General features: G+C 38.5%; 1 protein-coding gene across 8 annotated transcripts in view; it reads right to left on the reverse strand.

The window, feature by feature from the left end:
• Nucleotides 1-14,663, reverse strand: part of VPS8 (VPS8, CORVET complex subunit) — a 295,955-nt gene that overhangs the window by 251,998 nt on the left and 29,294 nt on the right. For 7 of the 8 annotated variants that reach the window (XM_027539052.1, XM_027539061.1, XM_027539070.1 and 4 more), the window contains 6 exons: nucleotides 10,632-10,756; nucleotides 9,548-9,634; nucleotides 7,140-7,207; nucleotides 2,139-2,292; nucleotides 1,981-2,040; nucleotides 608-715 (listed from right to left, as the gene is read on the reverse strand). In XM_027539052.1, the coding sequence (XP_027394853.1) occupies nucleotides 608-715; nucleotides 1,981-2,040; nucleotides 2,139-2,292; nucleotides 7,140-7,207; nucleotides 9,548-9,634; nucleotides 10,632-10,756 (602 nt within the window). The remainder of the gene's footprint in view (nucleotides 1-607; nucleotides 716-1,980; nucleotides 2,041-2,138; nucleotides 2,293-7,139; nucleotides 7,208-9,547; nucleotides 9,635-10,631; nucleotides 10,757-14,663) is intronic. The other variant, XM_027539104.1, reaches the window with a different exon arrangement.

Consider the following 14,663-nt stretch of genomic DNA (forward strand, 5'->3'; position numbering starts at 1 on the left):
ACTCTTGAGAGTCCCTTGGACTGCAAGGAGATCCAACCAGTCCATTCTGAAGGAGATCAGCCCTGGGATTTCTTTGGAAGGAATGATGCTAAAGCTGAAACTCCAGTACTTTGGCCACCTCATGTGAAGAGTTGACTCATTGGAAAAGACTCTGATGCTGGGAGGGATTGTGGGCAGGAGGAGAAGGGGACGACAGAGGATGAGATGGCTGGATGGCATCACTGACTCGATGGACATGAGTCTGAGTGAACTCCGGGAGTTGGTGATGGACAGGGAGGCCTGGCGTGCTGCGATTCATGGGGTCGCAAAGAGTTGGACACAACTGAGCGACTGATCTGATCTGATGTACATTCAAATATTTACACATACACATAAACCATTAATTGTTAGTCAAAGGAGATGGAAATAAAAAATACACCATGAGGAGGCATGGAGCTGAGGGTTTTCCATGTTAATCACTAAAGCCTGAAAAATTAAATAGGTCACTCTCTTTCCAAAGAATTACAATAGTATATTTCTTTGAAACAATATTAAATTACTGGTGAATCAGAATGATAACCTATGACAAAGGACATCAGCACAGATGTAGCATCATATTAGGACTTACCAGGAGAAAATGAACAACATCTCCTCTGCAGAAGGCTAGCATGGGATTCACGTAATTATGCACTGCCACGAAGTGCCAGGCCAGCAATGGAACGCTGGAAGGATCCATCTGGGTAAGAAGGAAAAAAAAAATCATTGTTAACACAAGAAGAATAAAGAGAAAACTCTGGTTTAATACAGCAATGGACTGGTGTTCCTTGATAAAAACTCCTCCTAATTTCTCATTAAAATTCCAGAGGAGTAGAGACTGATTAGGAACCGTCAAGAGGGAACCTTCTTTGTGGACAGAAATGTTCCACATCTTGACAGAAGTTTGGGTTACCTAAGTATCTATATTTGGCAAAGTTTAGCAAATGTACACTCAAGATCTGTGTGTTTTGTTGTATATAAATTTTTCTACCAAAGGAAAGACTTTGACTACTGAACTGTACTTAATCATATACATGTTGAATATTTAGGGGGGGAAAAAAAGAGTACTAATTTCTGCAATTTACTTGGAAGCACATTAAAAAAAAACAATTTGATGAGTGAATGACAATAAACAGGTATATAATGAAGTATACAATAAAATACTAATGGTACAGTTTTACAATGGTAGGTATATAGATGTTTAATGTAAAATCCTTTCAACTTCTCTATTTATTTGAAAATGTTCATAATAAAATATTGGGGGGAAAATCGACAAAAACAAAGATGCAAACACATACCATGATAAGTCTCAATTAGCCAGTGAAGGTCACCTAAGTACAATTAACGGTAACCTGAGCAGGCTCTACCATCTGAAAGGGCAGGGCTGCTTCCCCTGGGGCCCAGAGATACAGTGAATAAGAAAGCTGAAGACTGAGCTCCCTCTTTACAGGGCCTACTTTCTGGACTAGTCTTGGTTCTACACCGTCATTCTCCATCCCATCCCATCCATGCCTCTCCTTACATATTCACTGGAAGAAAACATCACTTTGAAAGCATCCAAGCAGGAAGGAAAAGAGATACCGAGGTGTGCACAATACATTGCAAGAAGCATCCACCAAAATGAAATATCACAGGCAGAAGAAACCCCGGAGAGAATACATGAGAGCAATTCTCACTATACTACGGTGGGGTGCTCTCTATCAGTAGTTCAATATCAAAGCAGCAGCTGTTCATGAGAGAAAACTTAACAGACTAAAGGTAGGGAAGTATAGACCTTGTGATCCCCAGGACACTGCTCTGGTCGCCAGCTGACACTGTTTTGGTCACATCAAGGTAAGCAGACAGAGAGCTAATTTCCATTCTATCTAGCTTTCTGACAGCCTCAGAGAATTCGCCACTCGTGAGTCATCTTCCCCGACCTCCCAACATGGTCTTTTTGCCCATAAGATGGAGAGGCTTACTCACCCGTCCATAAGGAAAAGTCATCCACACTTTCAAGGATGGCTTCAATCCAATGACCAGTATCTTTAGGGAGAAAAAATACATTTTCACTATTTACCCTGCAATTTTCAGATTTTTGGTATTCAAAGTCTCTTAAGTTATGAGCTTCATCTTCTAAATACCTTTGTTAAGGATGCCATGGCCAATAAGGAAAATTGTGTGATGGGATGGTCTTTCAACTCGGGCTTAGAGTGGAGAGGTTCAATACAGCAAACTTCACCCTTGGAACCGCTAAAAAGGCATCGAGATTCACAAGTTCTCACTCCCATCACTCTCCTGAAAATGTAACCCAAAATGCAGAATCAACTTAGCAATGATCCAAGGCACTACATCTCTACAGCAGATGACTACAAAAGCCTCCTGACCCCTACTCCTGGCCCCAACAATCCAAACTCCACATGACATCAGCATGTCCTTTTCAACATAGGGTCAGATTTACCACCTTCTCCTATGGCTTCTCCCTCTCCAATGGCTTACCACTGTACACAAAATCAAATCAACTCTTGCCAGGTTTAAAACGTCCTATATCATTTATGTGATCTGTCTCCTGCCTTCACTCCTCTCCCACTGCTACTGCTCCTGATAAACACGTGCTCCAGCCACACGGGCCTTCTGTCCGCTGCTCCAGCAGGCCACAGTGTGCCCATCTCAAAGTTTTTGTGCTTGAATATCCCTCTGCCTGGAACACCTCTTCCAGGTCTTTTCATTTGCTGACCAGATTATCGTTCAGGTTTTTGTTTAAATGTCGCCTTCAGAGAGAAGCCTTCCTGAATGATTCTCAAATGCACTCCAGAATACTGACCTGTCTTATTTTCTTCATAGCACTCATACCTAAAGTTATTTATGTGTTGGTTTATTGACTGTCTCCCTACCCCCACCCCAACTAGAACGTAAGTTCTACTAGAGTAGCAACCTTGACCGGTTCACAGCCATAACTCTGGTATCTAGGCAACGCCTACACATAGGCGATAGCCAATAAACATCAGCTGAATACATCAACAGTACTGCGGTAGGTGCTGAGAGAGGGCATCAGAGGCCAGACAGAGAGAAACCACAATCACAGAAAACTAACCAATCTAATGATATGGACCTCAGTCTAATCAAACTCAATAAAACTGAGGCATGCCATGTAGGGCCACCCAAGACAGGCAGGTCATGGTGGAGAGTTCTAACAAAATGTGGTCCACTAGAGAAGGGAATGGCAAACCACTTCATTATTCTTACCTTGAGAACACCATGAACAGTATAAAAAGGCAAAAAGACAGGACAATGAAAGATGAACTCCCCAGGTCACTAGGTGCCCAACATGCTACTGGAGATCAGTGGAGAAATAACTCCAAAAGAATGAAGAGACAGAGCCAAAGCAAAAACAACACCAAGTTGTGGATGTGACTGGTGATGGAACCCATAAGGTCCAATGTTGTAAAGAACAATATTGCATAGGAACCTGGAATGTTAGGTCCATGAATCAAGGCAAATTGGAAGTGGTCAAACAGGAGATGGTAAGAATGAATGTCGACATTTTAGGAAATCAGCAAACTAAAATGGACTGGAATGGGTGAATTTAACTCAGATGACCATCATATCTACTACTGTGGGCAAAAATCCCTTAGAAGAAATGGGAGTAGCCATTATAGTCAACAAGAGAGTCCGAAATGCAGTCAGATCAGTCGCTCAGTCGTGTCCGACTCTTTGCGACCCCATGAAATGCAGTACTTGGGTGCAATCTCAAAAACGACAGAATGATCTCTGTTCGCTTCCAAGACAAACCATTCAATATCACGGTAATCCAAGTCTATGCCCCGACTGGTAATGCTGAAGCAGCTGAAGTTGAATGGTGCTGTGAAGACCTACAATACCTTTTAGAAATAACACCCAAAAAAGATACCCTTTTCATTATAGGGGACAGGAATGCAAAAGTAGGAAGTCAAGAAACACCTGGAGTAACAGGCAAATTTGGCCTTGGAGTACAAAATGAAGTAGGGCAAAGGCTCATAGAGCTTTGCCAAAGGAATGCACTGATCATAGCAAACATCCTCTTCCAAGAACACAAGAGAAGACTCTACACGTGGACATCACCAGATGGTCAACACCAAAATAAGACTGATTATATTCTCTACAGTCAAAGATGGAGAAGCTCTATACAGTCAGAAAAAACAAGACCAGGAGCTGACTATGGCTTAGATTATGAACTCCTTACTGTCAAATTCAGATTTAAACTTTAGAAGGTAGGAAAAATCACTAGACCATTCAGGTATGAGCTAAATCAGATCCCTTACGACTGTACAGTGGAAGTGGGAAATAGATTTAAGGGACTAGATCTGATAAGAGTGCCTGATGAACTATGGATGGAGGTTCGTGACACTGTACAGGAGACAGGGATCAAGACCATCCTCAAGAAAAAGAAATGCAAAAAAGCAAAATGGCTCTTTGAGGAGCCTTACAAATAGCTGTGAAATGGAGAGAGGCAAAAAACAAAGGAGAAAAGTAAAGATATATCCATTTGAATGCAGAGTTCCAAAGAATAGCAAGGAGAGATAAGAAAGCCTTCCTCAGCAATCAGTGCAAAGAAATAGAGGAAAACAATAGAGTGGGAAAGACTAGAGATCTCTTCAAGAAAATTAGAGATACCAAGGGAACATTTCATGCAAAGATGGGCTTAATAAAGGACACAAATGGTATGCTTCTAAAAGAAGCAGAAGATACTTAAAAGAGGCCGCAAGAATACACAGAACTGTACAAAATAGATCTTCACGACCCAGATGATCAGAATGGTGTGATCACTCACCTAGAGCCAGACATCCTGGAATGTGAAGTGAAGTGGGCTTTAGGAAGCATCACTATGAACAAATCTAGTGGAGGTGATGGAATTCCAGTTGAGCTATTTCAAATCCTGAAAGATGATGCTGTGAATGTGCTGCACTCAATATGCCAGCAAATTTGGAAAACTCAGCAGTGGCTATGGGACTGAAAAAGGTCAGTTTTCATTCCAATCCCTAAGAAAGGCAATGCCAAAGAATGCTGAAACTACCACACAATTGCACTCATCTCACACGCTAGTAAAGTAATGCTCAAAATTCTCCAAGTCAGGCTTCAACAATACGTGAACCATGAACTTCCAGATATTCAAGCTGGTTTTAGAAAAGGCAGAGGAACCAGAGATCAAATTGCCAATATCCACTGGATCATCAAAAAAGCAAGAGAGTTCCAGACAAACATCTATTTCTGCTCTATTGACTATGCCAAAGCCTTTGACTGTGTGGATCACAACAAACTATGGAAAATTCTTCAAGAGATTGGAATACCAGACCATCTGACCTGCCTCTTGAGAAACCTGTATGCAGGTCAGGAAGCAACAGTTAAAATGACATGGACCAACAGACTGGTTCCAAATAGGAAAAGAAGTACATCAAGGCTGTATGGCTGTATATTGTCACCCTGCTTATTTAACTTATATGCAGAGTAATATCATGAGTAATGCCAGGCTGGATGAAGCACAAGCTGGAATCAAGACTGCTGGGAGAAATATCAATAATGTCAGATATGTATATGATGGAGAAGGCAATGGCACCCCACTCCAGTACTCTTGCCTGGAAAATCCCAGGGAAAATCTCCATGGATGGAGGAGCCTGGTAGGCTGCAATCCATGGGGTCGCTAAAAGTCGGACATGACTGAGCGACTTCACTTTCACTTTTCACTTTCCTGCATTGGAGAAGGAAATGGCAACCCACTCCAGTGTTCTTGCCTGGAGAATCCCAGGCATGGGGGAGCCTGGTGGGCTGCCGTCTATGGGGTCGCACAGAGTCAGACACAACTGAAGTGACTTAGCAGCAGCAGCATGCACATGACACTATCCTTATGGCAGAAAGTGAAGAACTAAAGAGCCTCTTGATGAAAGTGAAACAGGAGAGTGAAAAAGTTGGCTTAAAGCTCAACATTCAGAAAATTAAAATCATGGTATCTGGTCCCATCACTTCATGGGAAATAGATGGGGAAACAGTGGCCAACTATTTTTTTGGGCTCCAAAATCACTGCAGATGGTGACTGCAGCCATGAAATTAAGACGCTTACTCCTTGGAAGGAAAGTTATGACCAACCTAGACAGCATATTAAAAAGTAGAGACATTACTTTGTCAACAAAGGTCCATCTAGTCAAGGCTATGGTTTTTCCCGTAGTCATGTATGGATGTGAGAGTTGGACTATAAAGAAAGCTGAGCACTGAAGAATTGATGCTTTTGAACTGTGGTGTTGGAGAAGACTTTTGAAAGTTCCTTGGACTGCAAGGAGATCCAACCAGTCCATCCTAAAGGAGATCAGTCCTGAATATTCATTGGAAGGACTGATGTTGAAGCTGAAACTCCAATACTTTGGCCACCTGATGCAAAGAACTGACTCATTTCAAAAGACCCTGATGCTGGGTAAGATTGAAGGTGGGAGGATAAGGAGATGACAAAGGACAAGATGGTTGGATGGCATCACCGATTCAATGGACATGGACAGGGAGGCCTGGCATGCTGCAGGTCATGGGGTCGCAAAGAGTAGGACATGACTGAGCGACTGAACTGAACTGGTATTTTTCAAACAATTACTTTGGACTTGATATTGTCAGGAGGCATGTGAAATGTAAGAAACATAGTCCTTACTTTGAAGAACTTTGGAAACAAAATACACATTGAATTTTTTTGTCTTTTTAAACTCAGATTTATAAATATTCTTATGCATATCTAAACAGTCTTTCCCTTTATTTAAAGAGTAAACAGGGCAATTCCAAGGCAAAAGGAACCTTGTACACCTGATCATTATGGTTATAACCAACTGGGCCCGGGGTCTAAACTAAAATTACTGATATACTCCAGGATAATGGTTCCCAAGACTGACAGAGTTTAGGAACACTTTGGGGAGAAGGAATCTAGAATCCCAACTCAGAAGTACTGAGACAGAATTTTGGGGGACCAGGCATGGTGCTCCATATGTTCTATAAGCCTCCCCAGATAAGTGTAATACACAGCCACAACCTATTTACAATTACATGGGTTTTCCAGACCTCTTCATATTCAACTTCAAGTCATTAAATTGGAGCTAATCTTTTCATTTGTCTACAAACGTCCAATAGTCTCTTACTTAAATGTCAATTCAAAAACAGAGCCTCCGCTGTCATTGCAAATTGCAAGAGTTGGATCATCTGTAAACTAAACAGAGAAGGAATTTATTTTAACAATTTTTAAAAAACCAGTCAAATGTTAAAAAGGGGAAAATTTATAAAATTTTAAAAATACAAGACAAACACATTTAATAGCATTTGAAATCACCTAGACTGACCTTATTACTCTAATACAAACTTACCCATATTTAGAATAAAAATGGTTCAATATCATTAAAAACTGAGACTTTAAAGAAGTAAAACCTTCTCAAAAGGATAAAAGAAAAATACAAATTATGATTCATAAAAGCCCTAAACTTATCTACTTGGGTTCTTATATTAATTTTTTCAAACTTGCTATTAAGCTGAATAGGATACTTTGGATATACTTACAGCTGCCTAGCTCTCAAGAATAAAGACACAATAAAAGATATTTGATGTCTTTGGGAAATAAACTTGTTAGAATATGTTTTCTGAATAACTGAAGAGTTAATCTACTATATTTAAAAACAGTTTAACTTTTTATGCAACTCTTCCTAAAATGTGCTGCCCCTTCAGTCTTCTTCAATAAAGTATACTTTAGTTACTATTATCCACCCTGGAAAACTCAATAAATAATGTTCACAATGAGAGACTGTCCTAAGGGCTGATGTGGCCTGGCAGATGTGCATGCCAATAAATACAAAATTGAATAACTTAATTTATATCACTTCCAGTGACTAGTCTCCCTAACCCCAAAGGTTGTAAAACCATCCTAACTGGCATGCCTTTGGACTCTTCCAGAATGGCTGAGGTACAGGAGGCCACTATGAAATGCATCTTCTTCAACCACACACAAGCAAAGTACAGAAGTCCTACACCATGGTTCTCAAAGGCCTAGCTGAGCAGTTGCAAAAGTGGAGTGTAGAGAAAAATAACAGCATTCATAATTTTTATCTTCTACATTCTGAGTATGTGTTTTATGATATACTTAAATTTAGTACAGTAGCACATTTAATTTTAAATATTATATATATACACACACACACACACACAGAGACATGTGTGTGTGTGTGTGTGTGTATGAATTAAAGCCCAAATTATTATTGATGGGATGTGTACGGTTAAGTTTGGAGAATAATGAGTGAGAGGTTGACAGCATAAGAAGCCTTTGCCAAAAGCGGGCCCCAGAATTTCTGAGAAGCGTCTATACTTGTAGCATTGCCAAGCAACGCAAGTGTGCTTTCAATGTTAGCTACATTCTTCTGCTTTTATTTCTTCTGCCTTTTTCTCTCTGTCTTTACCTCTTCTGTTTCTTATTGTTTCTCCCAAAGATTTTGCTTTTTTCTGCAAATGGATTGGATTTTCATAAACCACCAAACATTTATTGAGCAACTACTACATGTAACACACAAAAATAAAAGAGAAACAGATCCTGGTTTCAAAGACCTTAATCTATTAAAGGAGATAAGACATAAACAACAACATATTAGAAGTTGGCTCATGCCGTATGAAAACAGGTCAAGATAAACTGCCATGATGTTCAGAAAGAGGAGAAATTCTCTCTACTTTTACTTGTCTTGGTTGTTTTCATTGTTACTAAATGCTTCAATGCTGCTTTGTCACAAAAGACTTTTTACGTAACTAACTGAGATGCAGACACATAAACTCCAGATGCTCCCAGACTTTAAAAAGCATATGTATGGATAAGAGAGGTCTGCACAGCTAACTAACCAAACGTGTACATGATTAAAATCCAGAAGATCTGATTTTAGACTTCTCTAGTTATAATCCTGTATGTTTTACACTTCTGAACGTGGACTTGACAGCATATAAAAACCAAGGTTCACACTGTATTTATAAATTAAATGTTACCTAAGGTGGTTTATTTTTTTCAGGCATGTAAGGAGAAAGTCAAGATTCGAACCTTGATGCTTTTCCTTTGGAGGCCTGAAAGAAAATAAACCAAGAAATTTGTTTCTAAACATAATGCAAACCTTGGTTCTTTCACAACCAGTGCCTTGAACTTCAAGTAATTCCCAACAAAGTGTGACAGGGCACACCACCCCAGCAGTAAAATCCTGGTGGACTAAGCAAAAAGTAAAAAGACCTTTTAAAATCTGCACGGAGTTTTCAGCAGGGTACTGCCTGTCTTTGCTGCCAACCTTTCGTCTAGGATCACTTCAGTTTACTCTCTTTCCTGCTGTATCTACTAGACGTCAATACAACTTATAGCTGAATGTTACCATGATAGCCTATCTCTGGATTTTACTTGGGAAAACATCTTGTTGGGCCAGTCACATAAAAGACAGTTCACTTTCAAGGATTCTGTTTATAAAGAAATCTACTTTAAAATGGATACAAGGGCATAATAATAAAGATTATTAGAAAAAGAAAATAAGAACTGTACCTTAATATGTAATATTGCTGTTCCCGGAGGATGAGCATCTGTTATTGATCTTAGAAGCTTTCCACTGGCCAAATCCCACATAGTGATCTATAAGACAACTAAATGCTTTAAAAACAAATTTATTGCTCTTTTTTGGACTTAAGTATCTTGGCTTTTGGCTGAAATAATCTATTCCTGGCCTATAAACATTGCAGACAAAGAACTATAAAGTTAAAACATAACTAAAGGTTGCAGATCCGCTGAAGCATGGGGCCCTTATTCCATCTTCATCCTCCCCTCATCCTACCCAGTCTACTTTTCCCTTCAGATTTTAAATCTTATTCTTTTACTGAGAGGTAAAAGAGATTTATTTAATGAGTCAATCTCTTTAGCACTGGTAAAAATTATCAAAAGGGCTTATTGCCAAACCAATTAGTGACATGTAAGTCAGAAGAAGAAAAGAAACAAAACTTACTGCCCGGTTTCAGAAGTAAAAACAAATACCAAATTTGTGTCCAGGGACACAGTTACAAAGCAGAATATATACTGTACTTAAAAATCAACAACAATCCTCCTCACGACAGAAAGAAAGATATACAGGTCTATCTTGGGCTTCCCTGGTGGCTTAGAGGGTAAAGCATCTGCCTGCAATGCAGGAGACCCAGGTTCAATCCCTAGGTCGGGAGGATCCCCTGGAGAAGGAAATGGCAACCCACTCCAGTATTCTTGCCTGGAAAATCCAATGGACAGAGGAACCTGGTAGGTTATAGTCCATGGGGCCTCAAAGTGTCGGACACAACTGAGCGACTTCACTTCACTTCACTTCACAGAAAGAAAGTACATTTTGTATAATGGCCTGGTTGGTTTATAAAAGCTATTTGCGTATAGGGACATACGAATTGAGATATTAAAAATCATAGACTCTGGCTCAGTCAGTAACTTAATTTAAAAATTTAGACAAAAGTCAGACCAAGCAAATTCAGGTTAGCTCTACATATAGACATATCACTTTATAACATGTTTTTGTCTTCAAGCTACTGACCTAGAGATAACAGGTTTCATTCATTTCACACTGTCTTATAGGTAAAATAAAGTTTCTATTTACCTGTCCCTTAGCAAAGCCACAGAGAAGTCTTGAGCAGTCATTGTTGATACTGAGGGCAGAGATAGCTCCATACTGACCTCCAACACTAGTGCTACCCAAGCAGAGTCGCAAAGCTTGATTCTGATCTAAAGAAAGCAATTGATAAATCAAGCGAAAGAAATAAAGGTTTGACTAAGTATGTACATAGCACAGGCTTGTTTTCAAACACTTTGAGGTAGTAAGAATCAAAAGAATCAAACAAAGTTACGTTCATCTTAAAATACATTTATTGAGCAACTACTAGACAGTGGGCATTGAATTAGACACTAAGAATGCAGAAAAACGGTAACTACAAGGAAGCATAATACAAAACTTGCTCATGTTAAAAAGAAAATACTGAGAAAACTGTATCTCTTGGAACAACCAACTAACTTTCATTCTAGAACCATATTTTTTGCTATTTTTAGAATGCAAGATACATGAAATACCACCTTTTACAGTACATTTAAAACTTCAAAAATCAAAATTTATTTACAGTTTGGCTACAATTTTCATTTATATTATCCCTGAAGATTTACCAGGCAAATGAACAGAATAAATAAAATCATAGGGTATGTTTAAACAACTTAAGGAAATTCTTTTCAAGCATCAACAGCTGATATGCTAAAAGCAAATAATTCAAATCTCTACTAAATAAAGTTACTAAAAGGCAAAGATTCTGCCGTAATCACCTCTGATTTCTCTAGGAAGCATTTGGATATTACTAAACTTTATTATCTAATAAGTAGAAGAAATTCTTCTAGGGCTTCTCCTAGGCAGTGCTTATATTATATAGAGCTCATTACTGTACCCACTTGAAAACAATAAAATAAAAATTTTAAACATAAAGCATGTCTACAAACTTTAACTGTTTTTTAGTTGGTGGGGGGGAGGACACCATACTTGCATAATCAGGAGTTCTCTTAACTCCCCCAGCAATTGTTTGTGCTTCCCTTCACTATCTATGTGCTACTTTTTGGAGGTAAATACATCTTACTTCCACTCCTAGACTATGACCTATCTAAGGGCTGAGATCATGAGAGAATTAACATCCCCAGAATGCCTAGGGCAGTGCCTTGCACACAGAATGCATCTGACAATCATCTTAATAGATGCCATATTTGCAAATCTTCCTCCCATAAAGGTAAACCCAGTTATCATCAGAAAGAGCCTAAAGACATTCATTCCCAAATGCATGGAATAATACTAGGTAAGCCCTTTTGCCCATACAAAGTGAATACTGTAAGAATATTTTTCTATGTTCACAAGCAGGCTCAAATAGCAATCCCCACCTCCCCAGGAGTTCTGACACAATTAATGTCAGAATTAATTGTCTCAGTTTTGACATAATTAGTGGCTGTATCCAGCACACAGAAAATATTTGATGTTTTATGATGTCACTTTAGATCTTAGCCTTCCAAGATGAACATTTGAAAAGGAATAAAATTCATAATATACAAGGTGTGATGTACTTTAAAAGTCCTATGTTTATTCACATCTATATTAATCACAAGAACAGATTTTTTCCTTATTTCTTTCCATCCTTACATACATTTTCCTCCCTTTTCCAGTTTAATCCAAACTGTTATAATTGCCTTTTTCCTGACTCTAAATATGATATCACATTTTACTTTGCTCTACTGAATTGCATGCCTAACAGTGTTTTCCATGATCCTTATTTTGTCAGGGCTACGTTATACAGTTAGTAGATGATCCTTACACCCTGTTCTGCAAATTGTCAAGATTCATTGGTTGGGCAACAGTGTTGTATACATACTTGTATACATACTACCACTGTGGGTCATGTGAGTAGTCCAACGAATGGACTGAAAAAGTTAGAGGACAAAGACAGAAGTTCTGCACCAGCCTCAAAAAGTCCATTTAGCCTGGTTGTCTGCCCTCTAGGCAAGAGTAGTGTCGGAATAGTCTCTGCTTTGATATCCAAACTACACAGTTCTGATCGACCAGTACTTAAAGACACTAACTATTGCTTTAACAAAGTCCTTACTTTAAATTTGAGTATTTAAGTACTCTTATAACTCAGGGATCACCAACTCAACAAACATGAGTTTGAGTAAACTCCAGGAGTTGGTGATGGACAGGGAGGCCTGGCGTACTGCAGTCCATGGGGTCACAAAGAGTCGAACACGACTGAGCGACTAAACTGAACTGAACTGATAACTCAAGGAGAGTAAGCACAGGAGAATTTAAGGAGTGTGACAAAATAGAGAATAAGGGTACCATTAAGAAAAAGGAAGTAAAGAGGGGAGGAAAAAGACACAACTAACCTCTACATTAAAAACCCAGACATGATTCTTTTTCTGACTGTGTACTAAAAACTAGCTAAGACAGGGACCAAATTATCAACAGTGGTCACTCCTAAAATATGTACTAAATTTATATCCCATAGGACTCTGTTAATGAAGACTGTCAATGTTTTCCCCTTGACTTTTACAATGTATTCATTATCTTTATAATGTCCCTTTATAAGGTAGCACGGCTGTGAGGTAATGGACAGTGCATAAAACGTAATATTGTTTAACTCCACAAAGATACTTATCAATTCGTATTGGTGTCATTATACATTCTGTATTTATGGTGCCATATGAATAAACCTATACAATTTAAACAAATCAGAAAAGACAGAATTTCTGCGTAAAGAAGAAAGCAGGATCTTACTGAAGAGGTTTCTTCTACTAGAACATTCTGTAGTCCAGATTTTTCTAGACTATTCTGGGGAAAGGTACTCGGTGAAGACAAACATAAAACCTCTTTCAAACAATTTATAAAGTTACACAGAAGGAACAAAAAGGACCTGAACAGCAGTAAGAAAGGTGAAAATCAGAGCTTTCCATGTTCTACTCCTCCAAGGGGGCTCTTGATTTGGGGGGCGGGGGGGGAATGAGACTATCATTTTTCCTATAAGCTTCACAGAGTTGGTACAGAGCTTAAATTTTGTAAATGCCTATGAAAAATATGAAAGCTATCCAATGATACACATGCAAAGAATTATTTTAATGATAATAAGTAGCTTATCAATTAAGAGAACTCAAAGCCCAGATACCACAAAAAGCACATCTAAATTGACAGTGCAATGCATTACATCTATTTCTTTATTAGTATATCTTTCAAAATACACTTTACTTAGGGTTGATCCCAGCATATTCTAGGCTTAACAGTAATGGACTAAGTAACAAAGAAAAGCCATAAATAACATATAAAGTCTACAATAGCCATAAAATCTAAATTTGAACATACTTCAAGAATTTCTGCTCTTTCCACATACCAAAATTAACCTAATGTTCTATTTCTTCACCCCAAATTTAACTACACCCTAAAGACCATCGAAGAAGGAAATACCTAGATCCTAGAAAGAATCAAAATCAAATTATATACATAGAGCTCTACTTTTATCACCAGTATTCACCATTCTTCAATGCTACTCCTTTGTGCACATTAAAATATTCTCTATGACCAAAGAAGAAGAAGAAAAGAGAGATTAGGAAACACTTTTCATCAATGATCATAAAGCAGCAGAAGCACTTTATCTGACCACCATCTAACACACACAGAATTAAAGCTCTCCATTCCCTCTTTAACCTTACTGACTAAAGCCCAGGATACACTGACTCCCCACAGATAACTGGCTATTTTCTAGAATGCAGATGCTTAGGAAGAGTCAACTGTTTTCATTTCCAAATCTGTTCATGCCACTATAAATACTACTGCACTTAAAAAACGTTAAACAATATGTCAACTAATGAAATAGAGTGCAAAAGAGCAAGCTGCTGTTTCTATGACAGCTAAATGGATGTTTTAGAAAAACTTGGTAAAGATGAGTTGCTCTAAATAACTGTCATGAAGTAAGGTATGGACAAGATAACTGCAGAAAACTGGAAAGTTCTATGAAAATCTAAAATGTTGCACACCTCAAGTGATTCACAGGTACCCAAGCTTTTACCTCTTTTGTTTAATTAAAAGTACAAATTTTGCATGACCTATCATTGATGTAGC

The sequence above is a fragment of the Bos indicus x Bos taurus genome, chromosome 1 (assembly GCF_003369695.1).
Source record: "Bos indicus x Bos taurus breed Angus x Brahman F1 hybrid chromosome 1, Bos_hybrid_MaternalHap_v2.0, whole genome shotgun sequence".
NCBI lineage: Eukaryota > Metazoa > Chordata > Mammalia > Artiodactyla > Bovidae > Bos > Bos indicus x Bos taurus.